General features: G+C 41.4%; 1 protein-coding gene and 1 long non-coding RNA gene across 2 annotated transcripts in view; one reads left to right on the top strand and one right to left on the bottom strand.

Annotated features, from left to right (window-relative positions):
- The window catches only part of wdfy3 (WD repeat and FYVE domain containing 3), a 144,392-nt gene that overhangs the window by 19,245 nt on the left and 105,292 nt on the right, over positions 1-19,855 (bottom strand). Inside the window, exons 34-45 of the mRNA XM_050051244.1 lie at positions 18,336-18,515; positions 17,544-17,777; positions 17,330-17,429; positions 15,388-15,548; positions 12,369-12,598; positions 10,393-10,502; positions 8,756-8,938; positions 7,872-8,029; positions 6,019-6,096; positions 5,460-5,690; positions 1,061-1,229; positions 768-931 (exon numbers count right to left, since the gene is read on the bottom strand). Coding sequence (XP_049907201.1) covers positions 768-931; positions 1,061-1,229; positions 5,460-5,690; positions 6,019-6,096; positions 7,872-8,029; positions 8,756-8,938; positions 10,393-10,502; positions 12,369-12,598; positions 15,388-15,548; positions 17,330-17,429; positions 17,544-17,777; positions 18,336-18,515 — 1,998 coding nt within the window. The remainder of the gene's footprint in view (positions 1-767; positions 932-1,060; positions 1,230-5,459; positions 5,691-6,018; positions 6,097-7,871; positions 8,030-8,755; positions 8,939-10,392; positions 10,503-12,368; positions 12,599-15,387; positions 15,549-17,329; positions 17,430-17,543; positions 17,778-18,335; positions 18,516-19,855) is intronic.
- LOC126394435 (uncharacterized) overlaps positions 1-19,855 on the top strand; it is a 310,194-nt gene that overhangs the window by 207,866 nt on the left and 82,473 nt on the right. The gene's annotated exons all lie outside the window — the stretch shown is intronic.

Below are 19,855 nucleotides of genomic sequence, written 5' to 3'. Positions count from 1 at the left end.
TGGCTAGTTGTGCTACAAATGGATGCTAACACTCCTGTCCAGACACTGCGCCTTGCAGACCATCGGGTCTGCAGTGCTCACTTCTCCCAAGATGACTACTGCCAGCTGAAGAAAAGAAGACATCCAATTGGGATGCATACGGGACGCATTTGCCCCCGTTACCGTTTTAGCTTGTTTCGCGGCTCCCGGCTGCATCCATCTCCCTCAATACTGAACCAATTTTAGTACGAGATGTACCTATGAATCATATGCACACATACACATGGGGAAATAGGGCCCAGGTTGAAAAATACCGAAGTTGTCCTTTAAGTAGAGGAGTGTGAAAACACCTTTCCAGTGACAAACTTTCCACAGATACAAGTCAGTATAGTCAAGATCAAATATTTAACGGGTAATAAACATCAGATAAATTAATTTTTTTGAGTGGAGATGGACTTTAAGAAAGGTAGTGCTATGCCAAAAAAAAAAGACAGATACAAAATCTGTACTTGTATGCTGCAATGAAAATAAACTCAGCTCTAATTTAATTAATACATAAATCCCTAATACTTAGAAAATATAAAAGAATAGCAGGTGCAGAAAATAAGGTTATATCACTGATATGTTTCAGCACAGATTAACTAATTACATTTTCTCCACCACACAATATAAATTCATTTTTAAAAGGCTCTGTGTGAAACACTGGACACTGATTTTAGCCTCCAGCAGTGATGAAATTGGAGTAGTAAACAACGTGATTTAATTATGTCTGAGTGTCCCTTCCTGACCTTCTCTCCCTCCTCCAGGAGGCGCAGCAGAGACGTATTGTCGGTCCTCTGCTCCTCCTCGGGGCCTCCTGACTCCAACAGCTGCTCCTGAAGCTGCTCCTGACTGTCCTCGTCTGCCCCGTCCGCTGTGGACCGAGACCTCTTCAGAGGAGCCTTCACCAGGCCTGGAGGGCACGGTAACAGCATCATGTTAGAGATGAAGCAACACTCCGAAAGGAAGAGCTTAGAGCAAAAAAACCTGCTAAGAACCTTTTCAAGTTACAACAAAGTATTCCCTAGTATCGTCTCTGTACCTTTGACTCTTGCGATGGTGTCCTCTCCGTGCTCGGGCTCATGCTGTGTGGTCTCTCCTTCAGTGGTGTGCTCCACAGAGTGCTGGTACATGCCGGGGTTTCCAGACAGCAAGCGGACGTAGTACTCCTTACTGTCGTAGCTGATGGCTCGCCGGTAACGGAGAGGCTTCTGGAGGGGGGTGAAAAAGAAAAGTGTTTGTCAAACAACGGACTCCATCACTACAAGGAAAACACCTTTGGGTTAAGAAAGTCGACTTAAGTTTAAGTGAAAATAAGAGCATAAAGGGAGAGTTCTGTCATCAATACTGCTGCATAGAAACCCACGCAAACATTTTCAGGATGCAGTGCATGAACATCAGAACCAGGGCCTTTAAAGTCACCTTATCATATTTAGTTGGGACTTTTACTGACTTCAAAGTACAGGGATCTGGGATGATATTTTAACACTTACATGCAGAAGACGTTACAAAATGTCACTCATAGTTAGTTTAATTACAAAGACGTTCACTCTTATAATGCGAGCTATGTCAAACCAGCATCAGGTTGGTTCTGAAATTATCTGCAGTTATCACCAGCCTCATCTGTAACACCCATAACGTGGTGCACATATAGAAATTCATTTTCTGTGGGACAGTAGCCAGGATGGTCTTCTTCCAGGCAGTCATACTCTATGTATTTTGATGGGATACTAGAGGTTGTCCAAGTATTGTTATCAGCCGAACTTGACTCCGATAGTGACTCATGGCTCCGCAGCCTCCACTGGTTTTATATTCAGTGATCCATATTTATTTATTATCGAGGTATTTATTACTTTGACTTGGATGTTTAGTTCAACAGTTATCCAGTTTTCTAATAAAGATTGTTAATTTCCGACGTTGTAAATTGTTTTCCCCAGGGGATGGAGGTTGGTAACGGCTGATTAATTTAAAAAATCCACTAACAGTCGACCTCAACGGGATACAACCTCAAAGTCACAGCAAAATGGAAGTACTGGGTCAGCTAGACGAATACATGTCCACATGCAAACGCACACACAACCAAACACATCAAAAACAGCTCAGACAAATTTCCTGTTCCTTAAATCTGTCATCAAGGCATCAAACTGACCACAAATACTTTTCACCCTGCGAGGACATATAAAAACACAGGCTGACTGAACCAGCAGGACCAGGCTTCAAATCAAACCCGTCAACTCATGGAGAGAACTGCAGCAGCTCTCAAAGCATGTTTGTTACTATCATGCAGTCACACCAGGCACCAACAGCTCAGTTATTTTTATCCTGTGGACTTCAGGAAGGTACCTGGGCGCGGTCAAGGACCTCAGCCAGGGCTGAGGGTACCAGGGGCACCAGAGGGGGACAAGAGGGCTGGAGGATGTAAACAGAAGAAGGATGAGGGGTTGAAATGTCAGTCGACGTATTCGTAAAGTAGAGATCTGCAATCTGGTTCCATGACCCTGAATTTATACATATATGTTTGATGATTCCTAAAAGAGCCCCTTAAAAACTGTATACAGAAATACTGTTCATATAAAACTAGAAATGCCGCTTGACCGCTTTCTACAACTACTGCCATCGACACCTCGAGCAAGGCAGGAAGCCCCAGCTGCTGAGCTGAAATACTCAATGACCAAGTCAGGCTAATGGCTAGTAATAGTATTCAGCTGCGAGGCACAAGTGTGTGACTTTGTCCGACAGCCTGCGACTGCTCCCCGAGCATGTCTAAATTATGCATTATGATTAAGCCTGGGGGACTTTGGATTTAATTATAGCAGGTCGATTAAAGGGGCCATGAGCCAGATATTCGTCCCCAGAAGGGCTCTGAAGACTCTCATGAACTCATGACCGTTACATCCAAATCCACCGAGCAAGGTTGCATTACGTGATCAATCCAGGGTCACTGTCAGAGCATTAAGATTCTAACTTCTCTTGAATCACGTCTGGCTGCTTGTGTTGTTGGTAATCTGGACATTCTTTTAATTTTCTCTGAGTAAAATCAAAAGGTAAGTGCTTAAAATGTAAAAGGAGGCTGATATCCACACAATCCTAACAGGACATGCCCGAGAGCGACGTCTTTGTATCATGCCGACCAAACAAATCATTGAGTGAAGAGAGGCGCCCGTTGGCAAACAGAGAGGAGGGATTATTTGTAGAGCAAACAAAGCTAAATGTGTCTCTGGCGGTGCCAGGAAAAGTGAGCCACCGGCTGTTGATGTCACTTCCTCACATGACACCAACGAGCTCGTCCAAGAGCAGCTCTATTTCAGGAGAGCTATTCTTAAGAGTTCACGACTCTGCGGGGGATTGGTCGAAGTTACGGACACAATGGAGGAAATATTTTTAAGAATAATCAGAATTTATATAAGGTGCTTTCAAAGTAGAAGTATTCTAACTACAGGTGTTTGTGCGAATGTTTCCTTTACTTAACATATCATTCTTTAGCATGCTATTACATCTGTAAGACTAAGGTCATTTTCATATTATGTATGTTGTTATGTTCATATTATGTTGGCCCTACAGGTGTGAAAAGAGCACCAATCACAAGATCCCAGGCCCATAGAATGAGTCGACCTTCACATTGTGTTCACTGTGGTTTATATTTAGGAGATAATGTAAAGTATGACCCTCTCGCCTGCCTCCCTACTTTATCACTCATGGCCGTGCAGTTCAGAGGATGAGATTTGCACGTGTTGCACTCACAGGCAGATGTCGGAGGAGACTGGCAGCGCTGAGAATCGCCTCTACAACTCTACATGCCAACTGCTACGTGAATACAGTCCACTTAGGTGTTTTAGTTCAGTTGTTTTTTCAAACCTGATGTGAACTGTATCAGTACACACTAACCATACTTGGGACCACATTTCCAAGTGGACTCGGGCACAGATCGGCATATGGTGCCCAGGTACAGTCCACAGTGTTTGCACTAATCATACGAAGTGGACTTTGGGGTCAAGCGACCTTGAAACCAGGCCCAGGTCCATGATGTGAAAGCCCCTTAACTGATAACATGATTATTGTAGAGTGACACAAATACTGAATGTTGCTACTTCTACTGTTAAAGCACCGTGACTTTGATTCTTGCACTATTCTTGGATTTACTGGTTGCTAGAAAAGTTAGTCTGAAGGATTGTAGGCTTTTACTGTGGTCAACTTACTGCAAATTACTCTTGATTAAAGCATCAGCAAAATGTATAAAATGTAAATAGACTGTAAGTCTCTTTCTGTGGGCGTCACACTTTGAGTAACTGCTAACAGCTGCTAGCTAGTCGGTGAAGATCCTCAGTCATCCAGGTCATGGTAATCATAAGAGCTGTATCGTAGGCAACTGGACTTGCTTGAGTTTCCTGAAGACATTTCACCTCTCTTTGAAGAGGTGTCTTGGGATCCCTTCCCAGACAACTTAACACCCATTCTCACCTGGACCCATCTGACCCTAACAACACACAAGATGGCCGGGTGGGTCAACGACACATGTAACCTCAACGACTCTGTAAGAGTTTAAAGCCTGTGACTCCACACCAGTCTGCTACAACTGAAGATGAGAGGTGAAAAATCTTCAAGAAACTCCGTATAGCTCTTATGAGCTGCTAGCTAGAGCTCTGATTCTCTGCCCAAGCCTGACTGGGCTTCACCCAACCTGCCGAGTTCAGGCCAGGCTGTAATTTCTCATCATTCTCCTGGGTTTCAATCCCATTGGGTTCTCCCGCATTTAGCCCTCAAGTTTTTTCTAATGAAAACTGGCAGTTTTCGTGCATGAATATCAGCAGTTTTAATGGACTGATTCAAGAGGGAAAGACAGAGAATGAGTGAGGGCGACTGAGAGAGGAGCAATGGAGTAATATAATAGAGAATCGGGGAAGAGAGACAGAGTGTGGGTGAGAGAGGGACGGAAAACGAGCCGGCAGTGTTTCCTTCTGCCTTCCCAGTAGTGGGGCTGATATGTGTAACATGCAGCAAAGAGAGGTCATCATCATCGGTCTGCGCCCCACATCGCCATTGACTGCACATAATGCACAGAGGGGTGCAGCCTGCTCTGCTGAACGTGTCGTACACAAGACAACAGACTATTGAAATAACAGAAGGAAGAGAAGAAGTGGTGCGAGGAAACATGTCAGCCTTTAGCTTTTAAACTTGTGTTGTGATATAAATAAAAATTTAATTGCGCACTGGCCCAAAACTGCTGCCTTTGGTCATGCTCGGGTCAGGGTTGGACAGAAACTGTGTGAGTTCCTGTAGGGTCAGGCCTGATCTTTTTAGGGCCAAGAACTCTATGGCCAGCTGCCTTTCAAACACTATACTTTCCCCCTATTCTGAAAGAAATATTCTCTATGAGTCCCTTCATGTTTGCTGAAACTGCTGCAGGGGATCATGGGAATATCTTAAAGCTTAAAGCTGAATACCTGCGCTGAGTTGGTGTTTGGCTCCATCTCAGGGATGTATGGGTAGTGGATATAGAACATGTCATTGCGGACCATCTTCTTCCTCATCCTGCAAGGCCCCTCCGTCATCTCCAGCACAAACTTGTCCAGGTGGGAGCCGATGGGCGGGCCCCAGAGGCCCCGTTCACGCAGCAGCTCGTATTCGATGGACGCCCACTCCTCTGTCACGTACTTGAGGGCGTTCTGCTGTCGCTGAGAGATGGAGGCACAGATGAGGTGTGAGTGGTGAGTCACTTTAAACACTGTTGCCATAAATTATCCATGCTGTCACAACTGCTACACCAGTCTGTGAAAATGTGTCTGCGCTGTGTGTGTATTTGGTCCACTGTCCTGCAGTAACATCAGAACTGCACTGTTACAGTCTGCTGGTTTGTCCTGCAGCTGGTTTGACAGAGTGAGTGTGCTGTAATAAATCATCTGCAATAAAACAGCTTGAATTCTTTGTGCACCCACTGTGTTTGGAACAATTAGAGGGAGTTACTTCCGCTTAATTCTCTCCATTGAGTAATGATGCAAGTACCTCCTGATATTCTTTGTACTGCATGGCCACCAGGTCTCGAACAACAGCGATGTGCGTGAACATCCACTGGAACGTCTCCTGTTGGTGAGAGAAACAATATCTTAACAGGGCTGAATAAAGGCCTTTACACACCAGGGGCCTGATGAATAAACAACACAACAATATGAAATACTCTCTGTGAATCTTTCGCATCAAAACCATCTATAATCAACTATCTACAACTACGAGAAGTGAGGTCTGTCTGAGGTAAGCTGTTGTATAGCCTGAGCTACTGTAAGCATTTTTATTGTTTCCTTAAACACTCTAAGTAAATTTGAGTCCCCCCTTTTACAGAGTATATGTCTAAGGCTTTTATTTTGAAGGGTAAGAACAGGAGTGTATCTGGTATGTGCTGCTTTTGTCAAGGCTGAAAAGAGAGAATAAAGTTTGCCGTCTTGGTTCGGACTTTCTCAGCCTCAGTGTTGTCCTTTTATAATCCTCATGAGTGTAGATGCAATGTGACTGGTTGATTGGATGTCTAGTAACTCTTAAAACTTAATGAGAGTAAGATGGGAATTTTAAATTTTGGATCTCCAGATGTCCCTAAAAACCTAGCTTGCAACCTTGGACCACTCTCCGGTTAAATCAGTTCCTAGGCTAAGAATACTGGCATTTTATTCGACCCCGATCATAAACTTGATAAACAAGTGAATGCTGTTGTTAAGTCTTAAGTCTTTTTACCATCTTAAAGTTTTAAGCAAGGTCCAGCACGTTTTCTTTTAGAGACTTTGAGACAATAATCCACGCTATTATTTCTTTACACCTGGATTGTTGTTAAGCACTGTATTTCTTAGTCAGACTACTGTGTCATGCCTTTAATTCATTTATTTATCCTTTATTTAACCAGAAAACCCCCCCCAAAAAACAGGCAGCAACATAAGTTACAGACAGACAACATGGAACAAAAACACAGAATAAAAATGTACACCTCTAAAACAAGCAATATAAAACACAAAATAAGATTACTACAATGAAACGCCAAAATGTACATTAATATATACTTGAAAGGAACCATAAAAACACAATAAAAGGGGGCAGTGTAACACTGTGCAACAGTGTCTTGAAACGGACAAGAGGGAACAAGGAGTGCAACTCTAAGTCCTTCAGCTGGTGCAAAACGTGGCCGCGTGTCAGCTAACAAAATCTAAAATACTGTGCAATGTTACTCCGTTTTTAACGTCTTTATACTGGTTACCAGTGAAGTTAGGACCTGACTACAAGATTTTACTTTTTAAAGCTTTGAACAGGCTAGCTACAGCATATCTCAGAGACCTTTTGTATCCCTAGTGTCCTCCTATAACACTAAGGTCATCTGACTGGCTGCTGCTTTCTATCCCAGACAGATGTTCAAGGCGTAAAGATGACAGTGATTTCTCTGTGACCCGCCACAAATTGTGGAACTGCCTCCCTCAACATGTTCGATCAGCGCCCACTTTCAAATGCTTTCAGTCCAAGTTAAAAACTCACTTATTTTCTCTGGCTTTTTATGTGTTTTAAATATACAACATACGTGTTTTGTCACTGCCTTGGTGTATTTATCTGTACTTCTTTTGACTGTGCAAAGCACTCTGGTCAGATGGTGGTTGTTTTTAAACTGTGCTATATTAACTGATTGACTTGACTTAATGCCGTTATTCGCCTTCTGTGTGAAAGTACTGATGACAAAAAAAAGTTTGAAAGCATTTACTGATGTGTGAACTGATCAAAAAAGAAACAAAAAACTCCCCAGGTGTGTGAAGGCCTTTACACATACTTAATATATGGAGTTCATCTGCTGCAGCTGTGCAGTGAGTGTGAGCTGTGTTGGTGTGTACCTGAGCAGACAGGCTGTTCTTATTCAGGCTGTTCTCCTTCTTGTTGCGGCGGACGCCTGTCAGCTTGGAGAGGCCGAAGCCGCTGCTAACTCTGGACAGTTTGGACTGGGTCGCTGGTGCCACTGCCTCACCACGACTGATGCACTTCTTCTCATGGACTGAAGAGCAGAGACAGAAAAACAAACAGTCACATGAGTGAATTTATTTAGTTGTTTTAACCACTAAGCCATTTGGATAGTCATGATCACTCTGAAGGAAGATGAAGCAGAGATACGACGCTGACAAAACAAATATATATCATCATTTTTTTGCTTGACATTGCTTTTGTGGTGAAAACTACTAAACAAAGCAAATGTATTTCTGAATATCTGGGTAAAAGATGACAAAAGAACACTAGATTTATGTCGTCAGCACAAAACAATGAAGATAAACTGGAACTGCCAAAAAGGAAAAAGTCCCTCAGATACAGGAAACTCTTCCATTACTTCATTACCAGGTTTTACAAATGTACCTCTAACAATATCTGGTCACCTGCCAAAGTGTCTGGCTCAGCAGACTGAGTCTAAACTTTGGCTGGAGGCTTGTAGTAATTCAGCGCTCTGCTTACATTAGCAAAAGTACAACAGTGATGAAGTAAGCAAGAGAAGGAGGGAGAGAACCAGCAGGAGAGAGCGCAGATCAGCAGTAATGGGCCTTATTGGCAGGGCTTCACTGTTTCATTTGCAAAACAACAAGAGGAGCTCCCAAACACTTGATCTGGTTATGTAAATCTGGATCAGCCTCAAACAATCACTCCTTGGAAAAACAGGACACCACAAATCCAACACAGACACGGCTCAGGACACGAGTCTGTGTGTGTGTGTGTGTGTGTGAGTGTCCCTCACCTAGGTGGTTCTGCCAGCTCTTCAGTGCCGGCTCCTCCAAGGCGGGTCGGGCCGTGGCGATGTCCACGTGGCCTCTGTCGTTGCAGGGCAGAGACACTTTGAATATGTCCTCCAGCATCTGACGCTTGCTGTGCATCAGCTCCGTCCACACCCGGTTCACTGCCTTCAGCAGCAGCTGCCGCCCTGCAGACAGAGGACAACAATCATCCTTAGTGCTGTAATGACATCACAGTGCAGTGCTCATTTAATTAATTATTAGTCTGGTATAAACAAACAAAATGTCAAATTCAATCTTGTAATTATTTGTGGCACATCTGTTGGACACCTTTACAATACAGTTTGTGAAACACCTCAAGTCTTCATGCTAACAAACCACAAACACGTGTTCTAGCACGAGCACTGAAGAATAACATACACACATACCTACATATGTGCACCAAAACATGCTAAAATACATTATTTTAAATATGTGTTAAACCCCTGCAACAATTACATGATGGTAGAGTCTGAGTTTGTCACAGTTTCACACAAAATATCCCCTACTGTCAAATTGGATTCAAGTAAAATTGAAAATAAATGAAAAGTAGTCCATAAAAATTGAGTACAAGGTTGTACCAGCTTAAATTTATATATATAAAGAGATATTTCTAATTTTTCTTTATTTTGTTGTTGTTTTAGGAAAAGTTAACTCAGGGTACACATTTAACAACTATACCTTTGCTTAAAAAAAAAAAAAAAAAGGATGGTATTTTAATTTTCTTTCATCCCTTATTTACTTATTTCTTTTTTTTAATATTAATTGTATTTTCATTTTACTTTTTATTTATGTCTTTTTTTTTCAATTAAAACCTTTTTCTTTCTTTAATTTTACATTTTATTTTTTTTATCACTATTACGATTTTTATTTTTTTTTAATTTTATCATAACTAATTTCTATTTCTATCATTTATTTATCTTTTATTATTTTCATTTTTATTTCCTTTAATTAATATTTTTTTATCATGATTACCGTTTTCTATTTTATTTCATTTTCTTCTTTATTTATTAATTTTATTTCTATTTATTTATTTTTGTATTGTTTTTATTTTAATTTTTAAGTCTTATTTTTAGAATAACCATCTCCCATTTTCTTTCATTTTTATCTTAATTCATTCATTTTCCGTTTTTATTTATTTATTGTTCATTTTATTTTTAAGTCTTTTTAAATTAATATCCATTATCTTTATTACCATCTCTTTATTTTACTTAATTTTCATTCATATTTATTTTTTATTTTTTGCAATTTTAATATTCATTATTATTTCTATTTTTGTTTATGAAGTCTTTTTTATTTAATCTTTATTATCACTATTACCATCTGTCTGTTTCTTTATGTGTAAAGGTGTTTACCTATGTACATTTACATGTCTGAAATGGGCACTGAAACTTAGACTCTGAACTACTGATACATGAATTTATGCTCTGAAACTTTCAATAAACAAAACTGTGAAGGAAAAATAAAAATTCTTTCTCACCAGAGGATATTTTTAGACACTTTAAAAGAAAATCCTAACACCACACATGCAGTCAGTCAGCAGGGCCCAGGCAGCAACACACAAGCACACACACACACACACACACACACAACAGTGTCTCACCCTCGCTGACGTCATGGCTGTGCGTAGCGTCAGCCTCGTTCTCCGTGGGTATCATGACATGCCAGGTTGTCATCCTGGCCTCCGCCTCCAGACCGAAGCCCTCCACGCTACTGCGGAGACAAACACACACAGCGACTTAGTGCCGACCTGCCACGTACAGACCTGAGGGGGGCGTCACAGGGAGATTAGGTTGTTTGGCCTCTCTGCAGTCGTACAGTGTGTCATGTTACAGCATATTGTGTCCCCAGCATGGGAGGAAACTCAGTCCCTCCCACCTGCTGCACTTTTTGGAAACTATCAGTACTTCTGGCAGGACACAGAGAAAAAGACCTGCCACAATTTCACTCCAGCGGCGTGTAAGTGAACACAGCACAGTCTGAGTCACAGAAAATAAACAACAAAGGTGTGAGACTCTGCGGTGAAGCGGTGGTTTGGATTCACAAACATTCCTCAGAGGCAGAGCTGCTCAGAAATAATCTCACAGAGTTAAACCAAACAGATGGAGCCAAAGAACTGCTTAATACAAATGTCAGACTAAATTATAATTTAAGTAGCTGTGAGCTAACAAGATCATCAACTCTGTGTTTCATTCAGTCTCTTTCAGTCTTAGAGGATTTATCCGGAGAATATTTTTGGTTATTTGTGCCTTCTTTAGAAACATGTTTACACATCCTTCATTGTTCTCATGTTCCATGCTGAGACAACATGCACAGAAACCCTGTGCTGACTCTGACATGAATCACACTTCACATGTAACCAAATATGACACATGGACAGATTTTTATTAAGAGCTTTAAATGTCATGTTGCTCATTTCCTGCTTCATGTTGCAACGCTAAACGACTGCTGACGTAAATACTGATCGAGCTACGATACCTTGATGAGACACATTAAGCTGCCAAGATGTCTTTTTAATGAAGCCAGGCTTAACAGCTCTCTCTGGTGTGACGTGGACAACAGCCCTGTTTCCTCCAAGCAGTCCAGTATGTTTTTATTAGTTTTTATTATCCCTCTTGGATGACAGACACTTTTAGTAATGAGTGGATCCTCAAGTGTTTAAAATATGTGCATTGATTTCGACCGGATTATGAGATCTGCATATATTCTTCTCCTTATCTGGAGAAAAGAAAAAGCATCACAGAGCGTCGTTCCTGTGGGCTACAGCAACACTAAACCCCTGAGCTTGCCTGAGAAGGACTAAATGCACAAAATTGCTATTTTTAAACAGCCCTCCTCTCATCCAGAGCAAGTACTCTACCTTGTGCCAACATGTTCACTTCTGCGGACACTTCGTATTGTCGCAACCTGACACAACCAAAGCGCCTCAACTGAAAAACACTGCACCTCCAAAGTGCTCTCAAACGCTTCCAGCTGAGCTTTTCCTGAGGAGCACCTGGTGTTTTGAGCAGGGACAAAACGCTTTGGTGGACATGGCGCCTTAGTTTGGTGACAAATAGAATCTTAAATTCAGAAGGTGTACGGCTGTAATTCTCTGTTCAGTAAGGAAAACAGGTGTAAGAATTTTTACTTCATTGACATTGTGTTTATGTATAACACTGAAAAAGCTAAGAGAGCTCGTGGAACATTGTGAACTCGACACTCTGGTGAGGGTGGTGCTACGGGCACCACAAACAAATCCTGTCATATACTGTATGCCCCGGTGAAATGCCAGGAAGGTATGAAGTATGAAAAAAAAAGGTAGCACCCATTTTGGCTGACTGGACTGATTGAAATGTTCAGTATAATCTGATATTTAAAAAGACTAAAATATCAACAGTTTTCATTGACTAAAACCCCAATAGTTAATGTTTTCTTTGACTAAGGTTAGACCAAGACAACCAGTCATTTAGTCAACTAAAACTTGAATTAAAAATAACACGGTGAGGTTGATTAATTATGATAAATACTAACAAGGAAATGAGACACAAGACCATGAAAGAAAACCCTCCTCCTGAGATAAATTTTATACCAGCTTACCTTCCGCTGTGCAGACAGATGAAGCAGTGAGCCAGGCAGGCCACAAAGTCCTGGTCGTGGTTGCCTGGCCCGAGCACCAGGTTGCGGTTGACAGTCAGGACCCGCAGGGCGTCCAGCAGGGCCACCTGCTGAGCTACCGTCTTGTGAGGTCGACAGAGCTGGTAGAGCACGGTCCGGTTCAGACAGTGGTAGATGGTGTCGAGGGAAAGACCCTGGGAACGTCTCTTAGACTGGAGGAGAAGGAGGAAAACAAACAGGTGGCGGAGGTTAGAGGGGAAAAGAGACTCAGCTGTGTTGCTGTACTCTGGATATGGATAAAGCTGCTGTGGAAATATTTCAGCAGAAAGACGATTTGTTTGAGCAACCAGAGCTGAACTGGGTTAAGTGGATAGAGGGCTGTGAATGCAGCTTTGTTATTCAAGTGTTGTTGTGTCTTTGTCTGAGCCGAGAATTGCTCAAGGACTTCAAGCGGAAACATATTCATAAAAATAGAACAAGCTTCTTTCCAACAAGACGAAAATTAATGTTCAGAAAGTTGAGGAAGCAAATGCTGAAATAAAACTGCGACTTGTATAGTTGTGTTAAGGGTCAGTGTTCTACTACTTCGACTTCTTCCACTCCATCCTTCTCTCCCGCCTTGAAACCGCTCTCAACATCACCAGCACTACACTCAGGCTCAAATCCTACCTCTCTGACAGATAACAGTTCATCAGCATAAACAACTGTAAAGTCCCCTCTGCTCCCATCAAGGTGTTCCCCAAGGTTCAATTCTTGGCGCCCTCCTCTTCATCCTGTACATCCTGTATAGTCTCCACCTTCAGTTTCATGACGTTCAGCACATCTCTACCAAAGCACATCGACCGCTCACTCTTCCCTCACCAACTACATCACTGAAACAAAATCCTGGCTTCAAACCAACTTCCTCAAACTTAACAGTGACAAATCAGAAGTCATCCTCATCTGCCCCAAATTTCTCATCAAATCCACCCGTAACTTCTCCCTCTCCATCGATGGCTCCACTGTTCTCACCTCCCCCCACGTCCGTAACCTTATCCGTCATCTCTGAACCACCCCTCTCCTTTGACCAACACATCAAACACATCACCAAAACAGCCTTCTTCCATCTCAGAAACACTCCCCGCCTCCGTCCATCCCTCTCCTTTTCAGCTGTGCAGACTTTCACTCACATATTCATCACTTCCAGACTGGACTACTGCAACAGTCTCCTCTACTGTTCATAATCCAAAACTCTCAAGAAACTACAATATCCAGAATTCAGCTGCTCGTCTTCTCAAACACTCTCGCACCCATGACCACATCACCCCCGTCCTTCATAACCTCCACTGGCTCCCCATCCCCCTGCGTATCCACTTCAAACTCCTCATCATCACCTCTGGAACTCACTCCCTAAAGACATCAGAGACTCCCCCATAGTCTCCACTTTCAAGAAAGCCCTCAAAACACACCTCTTCAAACTGCCTACAACCTCTAAAATAGAGTTCTTCTCCCTCTCCGCATCTTCTGAACTGTTGGACGTTACACAGAAAAGTGCATCGACTCTGCTGCCTGCTCGTCTGCCTACAAAAAAGCAGGATGAAAAGACACGACTGATGTACAGCTTCAAGGGCAAAAAAATGAATAAAACAGCACAACCTGTTCTTCTAAAACCTCACTTAGTTCCTGAATAGGCTCGGGGTTGTACATATCAGCATGCACATACTGTGTGGACCAGGTACTTATATTTCAAGTCAGCTGAATGAAATGAAAAGTAAATATGGTCTAATTCCCGCTGTACGCCTCAGCGTGAAGTGCACGGCCATCTGACTCACTAATCACAGCGGGAAATTTCCAAGACACAAAAGGTGCATTATGGTTTGAAAAATTAATTTCAGAGCGTAATCTCCTAATCTCCTCACTCGCACAGTCGTGTGTGCAGAAGGCACCGGAGACAAAGTAGGAAACAAAGTCCACACACGTGACTTTAATTGGAAAAAGTCTCTGCACCCGTGGTTTAGATATTTTTCCTTATATTTTATATATCCTGAAAAAATGGACTCAATCATAATCTTACATATATTAAATATTTAGAAAAACTCACATGCATCCAACTACAGACTTACAACATATAGACACACAAACAAATACACACCTGTCAGTCAGTCAGGCCTGTAAATGGACTAACAGCTGTATCTAATGTTTGTGCCTTCACAGGCTAAACTGAGCGAGTGAGTCCTGCAGTCAGTTGGATGCTGCTTATCTAATTTAATCCTGAGTGTGTTCACGGGTTACATTAAGAGGAAGAGACTCACAGAAGGACTGTTATATTTCTCCATCCAGTGCAGGCAGCGCATAGACGCTGTCTGCATTTTGCTGGGTGTGATAAATTTGTCTATAATTTAACTCTGGCACACGGCCAAACATCACTGCTGCTGTGAATGTAGTCTGGCTTCTTTGTGCCTGCAGCAACATTCTGCAGGTTCAGGAGGGGAAACTGTGAATTGTGTCGGAGAGACGCAGGAAATTCTTATATGATTTCAGTAAGAAAAAAAGAAGCAGCCCTTCAACTTAATATTCCAAGTAGGAAACGTAAGTTGTGTGTGGTCAGAAGTGCGCAACTGGTGTATGCCACTGCAGCACGTTGAAGTTAAACCACCGGAGGTCAGCAAGTTTTCAGAGGACATAAAGTTACTTGTTAATCAGTCAAACCAAGTTTCTGAGTTTCCTTTATAAATCAGAACAGTTTCCCTTTGAGCACAGCGTGACCATCAATCTGATTCAAGACTGCATTCACAGCTTGCACTCTGTGATAGCTATCTAGCTAACACTGACTTTAATTTGTTTTTCTGAGCTTCATAACTTGAGCAAACAAAGGCGGTAATTACAAGCAGCAGGAAACATCTTTCATCAAGCTGCCTGAACACACCGCAGCATTGTTTCAAGATGTCATCTGATAAATACTTTGATACAAATAAACTGTTTCTACAACTTCTGGAGTTTTTGAAGTCAGTCTAGTTCGTACCTGTCCTATGAGCTGCACGATGAAGTCCACCACCAGCTTGGAGTCCTTGTTGAACATGCCCTGCCACAGCTTGTCCACCACCCGCTGGGTGAAGTAGAAGACGTTGTTGACCAGAATCTGATAACTGCCTCCACTGCTGAGAGGCAGAGAGGCGTCTTCACCTGAAGGGAGAGGAGCAGGAGGAGAGGCCATCAGCTGCTGTTTACACAGTCTCCTTAGGTGCATTTATCATGAATATGATACTGAGGGATCTTTCATCTTATAGTAGAATCATATTACAGACAAGAGTGTTTCAACAATTCAACAATTATTTACACTGGTTTTACAGACTGATTATTATTAAAGCCCATGTCCACCACTGAAACAAGAAAAAAAAAGATCCTGTAAGTCATTATAGTGAGAAAATAAAAAAAATAAAAAATAAATAAAAATAAAAAAGACTTAGTTTCTCAAAATAATAATCAAGTTACTCAAAAAATTTTGTTTTGGTATCTCTAAATAATGAGAAGCATTCCCAAAGTTTCTCAAAATGACTTAATACCTCCAAATAATGACTTAATATCTCAAATTTATAAAACATTTTTCAAAATAATGACTTAGAATCTCCAATTAATGACTAATGACTTAGTGTCTCTAAATACTGACTATGTTTCTTGAATTAATGACTTAGGTTCTCGAATTAATGAGAAGCCTTCTCAAAATAATTACAGTTTCTCCAAGTAATGACTTAATTTCTCCAAAAAATGACTTAAGGTCTCTAAATAGTGCCTTAGTTTCTCCTATGAATGACTCAGTTTCTCCAAATAATGACTTAGTATCTTAAAACAATGACTTAATTTCTCCAAATAATGACTTTAGAATCTAAAATTAGTAAGAAACTTTATCAAAATAATGACTAAGTATCTCAACATAATGAGAAACATACTTAAAATAATGATTTAATATCTCCCAACAATGAATAAGTATCTCAAAATGACTAAATACCTCAAAATGAGGAGAAACACACTCAAAATAATGACTTAGTATTTCTAAATAGTGTCCTAATATCTCAAAGTAAAAGGAAACGTACTTTAAATAATGACTTAGTATCTTAAAATAATTTAAATTTAAGGATTGCCCCTAGAGATGTGGCATCTCATTTTTAAGGGGTCCTCAATATTGACTTAGTAGAAAGTCTCATTACTGACTCACTCACTACTAATTCATTATTTTGAAAAAGTTTTACATTACAATGACTTACAGGATCTTTTTCTTTTCATCACACTGGTAAAAACAGCCCTCCATAGATTTGTAAGTGTAGTATTTTGATAATAAATATCTATTAGCAACAGGAATTACCTCCCACAACAAACAACATAGTGTGCTAAAGTAATGTGTGCTGCATTTGTTTTTTTCATCATGTTATAGATCATGTACTGTAAAACAAGCTGGAACATATGGTACTAGCTCAGGTTTTAAATTTTAAAATTAAAGATGAGGTCATCTTATAATTTATTTTTGAAAAAAACAACAACAACAGTCTGTCCCCTATAGACTAAATATAACACACCCAGCCATGTGTAAAGCTGAAGGTGCTGCAGCTCTCCGGGCCTCAGACTATAATTTGCTGAGTCATGATGCAGCCATCAGAGCATCTCACTGAGCCAAATGAGAAATCGGTCCAAGCTGTCCTGCAGCATGCTGCTCGTCCCCGCCATTTTCTGCCTCATCATCAGCTATTTCTGTCAAAAGCTCCGAGCCAAATACCGTTAAATTAAGTGGCGGGTTCTCTACCAGCTGCTTCTGCAGGTAATGACACTTTAAGGTCAGTGAGCTGCTTCAGGGAAATATTTGTTTATAAGGTTTACCCTAAAACTATGGATTACTGGAGTTTATAGGTGTGGCAGGTGAATAACAAACAGAGACAGGCTGGGTCTCTGTGTATGAGGGACTTTGTTCTCACCTAGAAGGACGTCAGCAGCCAGAAGATGCTCCATGACGCCGTCCAGGATGTTGGACTGAAACTCCTTCTGCTGAGTTCTAGTGGAGCGCTCCGGGGAGGCCTAGTACCAGAGGACACATACTTAACACCATTATGTATGAAGAGTTATAATGGGTAAACAAGTTTAAGGGATCTCCCTGAGACGCCACTCCTCGCCCTGGTTTTATGTCCTCACCTCCAGCAGCAGGTCGATGATGGGCGTCTGCTTGCTGGCCGGGGTCATGCACAGGTTGTCCATGATCAGGACCCTCATGAAGTCAAAGACGTACTTTTTGGCAGGGTGGTTGGTCAGTGATGTTTTAGAGCCTACATTGCAGTACTCAGACTGGCTGCGGTTCATACCCGAGTCCCCGGCGAAGGCTTTGAATTCCTCAGTGGGAGATCCGGCCTCGTCGTCCAAATCAGTGACCTGGAGCAGACGGACGGACGGAGTGAGACAATTTATCAATAGTGCAGTTTCAAACATTTCAATTTGAGTCTTTGTTTCCAATCCTGCAGCGCGGCCTTGCTTCCTCAGTGTTCTTGCTGTTTTTTGTTTTTTTTTTTTACTAACAAGCACTTATGTTATTAAGTAAACTGCCTGAAAACACATTTTCCTCTGAGACAAACTGCAGTGTCTTACACTCTCTGTTCTTGAATCTGCAGCAGTCAAGATTACAGTGCCAGTGGTATTAACAGAGATTCCAGAGGGGCAGTAAGTTAGTTTTTATTGCCCCATAAGAGAGAATCACAATATATCTGCAGCCAGTTGATGGTGTTACTGATCAATACCTGTAATTACTTGCTCTGGTGATGAGATTTTTTCACTTTAAAAACCCAATTTCAGAGCCAGTTCCTCAAACAAAAGCCCCTCATGCCCTTGAGAGAAGAGATTTGTGCAGAAGAAGGTGAAGTGCTTTATCTCATTCTTGTCACCAGTAAAGAGCAGCAGTGTTCTACTGCTTTGAGAATAAATGTACAGCCTTACCATCTCAGAGTACGGCCTGATGTTGAAAGGGAAGACGGTCGCTGCTAGTGCGCAGAGGAATTCGGCGCTGTGCCACATGGGTGACAGGTCGGGCACGTTGTGGTAGAGATATCTAAAGAACTGCATGAGGGTGACGGGGTACTCCCTCAGCCAGGAGCCTTCCTCCTCTGACTGCCACGGCTGGGAAGAGACACACAGGAAAACAAATCAAGCACAGACTGGACCGAATCAAAACGTGTCAGGTAGATATGAAGGTAAGCAGTATATATGTGGTCCCGTGCATAGGTAGCTTTTCGAGGAATATGGTTACTAGAGTAGGTTCAGCGGTGGGTTTAAACATCTGTCACATTAGAAATGTCAACTTCCACACAGCAGAGCTTGACTCATTTTGGCCCCTCTTCACACTGTCTGTTCAAGGCGGGAATATTGCACCGTTGTGCTGCCTTGCCGTGTTGTATATAAGGTACTAGGGCGGGGCGATATGGACAAAATTCATATCTCGGTATTTACAGGCTGACTGCCGAGACACGATATATATCTCACATTTGAGATGCCACAAGCACTTTTATAAAAACAGATTGTGATCAAAATAAAATGTAAAAACAGAGATTTTATTCCCCAATAAAAATATGCAGCTTCACAACAGTTACACCTCCAAAACACAAGTGGGTGGCGGGGTTTCTGTGAAGTGCTGTAAAGTTGATTCAACACAAGTACACAAATCAGCTTCACTATAACCAAAGAGCATGGATACCAAGAGGCGAAGCTCAATAGAACGCCCCATAGCAACAAACTTGCCCATGGTTTCGTCCTACCGCCGCCATTTTGGACTGTCAGCAGACCACAGCAGACCCGCTTGCATACAAAAACACACAGACAAACTAAAGTATATCGCTATTAATTATGCTTACAATACTACTCACCTCGTGATAGCTTGGTCACAGCTGCTTTTTCACGTTTTTGTAAAGCAAAATATAGACTTTAAAAAACAAAACGATGAAAAACGGCCTAGATGGCATCTCTACATATTACATCCACTTATGAGAAGATTAACTTAATTACTCCTTCAAAATCACCCCATACCAAAAAAATAAATAAATAATAATAATAAAAAATATCAATATTTTAACTAGAAACACATTAATGGCGACGTCACATAGTCAGGAATAAAGATTTATTTACAGTTTGTACAGTAAGGGGACAGTAATAATAATAATAATAATACTATATAAGCTATTTTAATATGATATATTTTAATGCTAAAGCAGTAATCAGTTCTGATATAAATGGTCCAAGAGGCCATATATAGGCCTATATATATATATATGTATATACATATATACCCACGAAAACTGGCATATTAAATTGATATTAAAACACTTTAAAATGTACACCTCTGTCGGGATCCTTCGGGAAACGGAAGGCCAGGTGCGGGGTGTTCCACTGATAGTTGCTGCAGTTAATTGCACTACACTGTTTTCTTTTACTTTTTTTCTCCTCTCTCCTTGACATCTTGCATG

This window comes from Epinephelus moara, chromosome 8 (genome assembly GCF_006386435.1).
Source record: "Epinephelus moara isolate mb chromosome 8, YSFRI_EMoa_1.0, whole genome shotgun sequence".
Lineage (NCBI taxonomy): Eukaryota > Metazoa > Chordata > Actinopteri > Perciformes > Serranidae > Epinephelus > Epinephelus moara.
The sequence above is the reverse complement of the archived record's forward strand: the minus strand, read 5'-3'. Positions and strand labels throughout refer to the sequence as shown.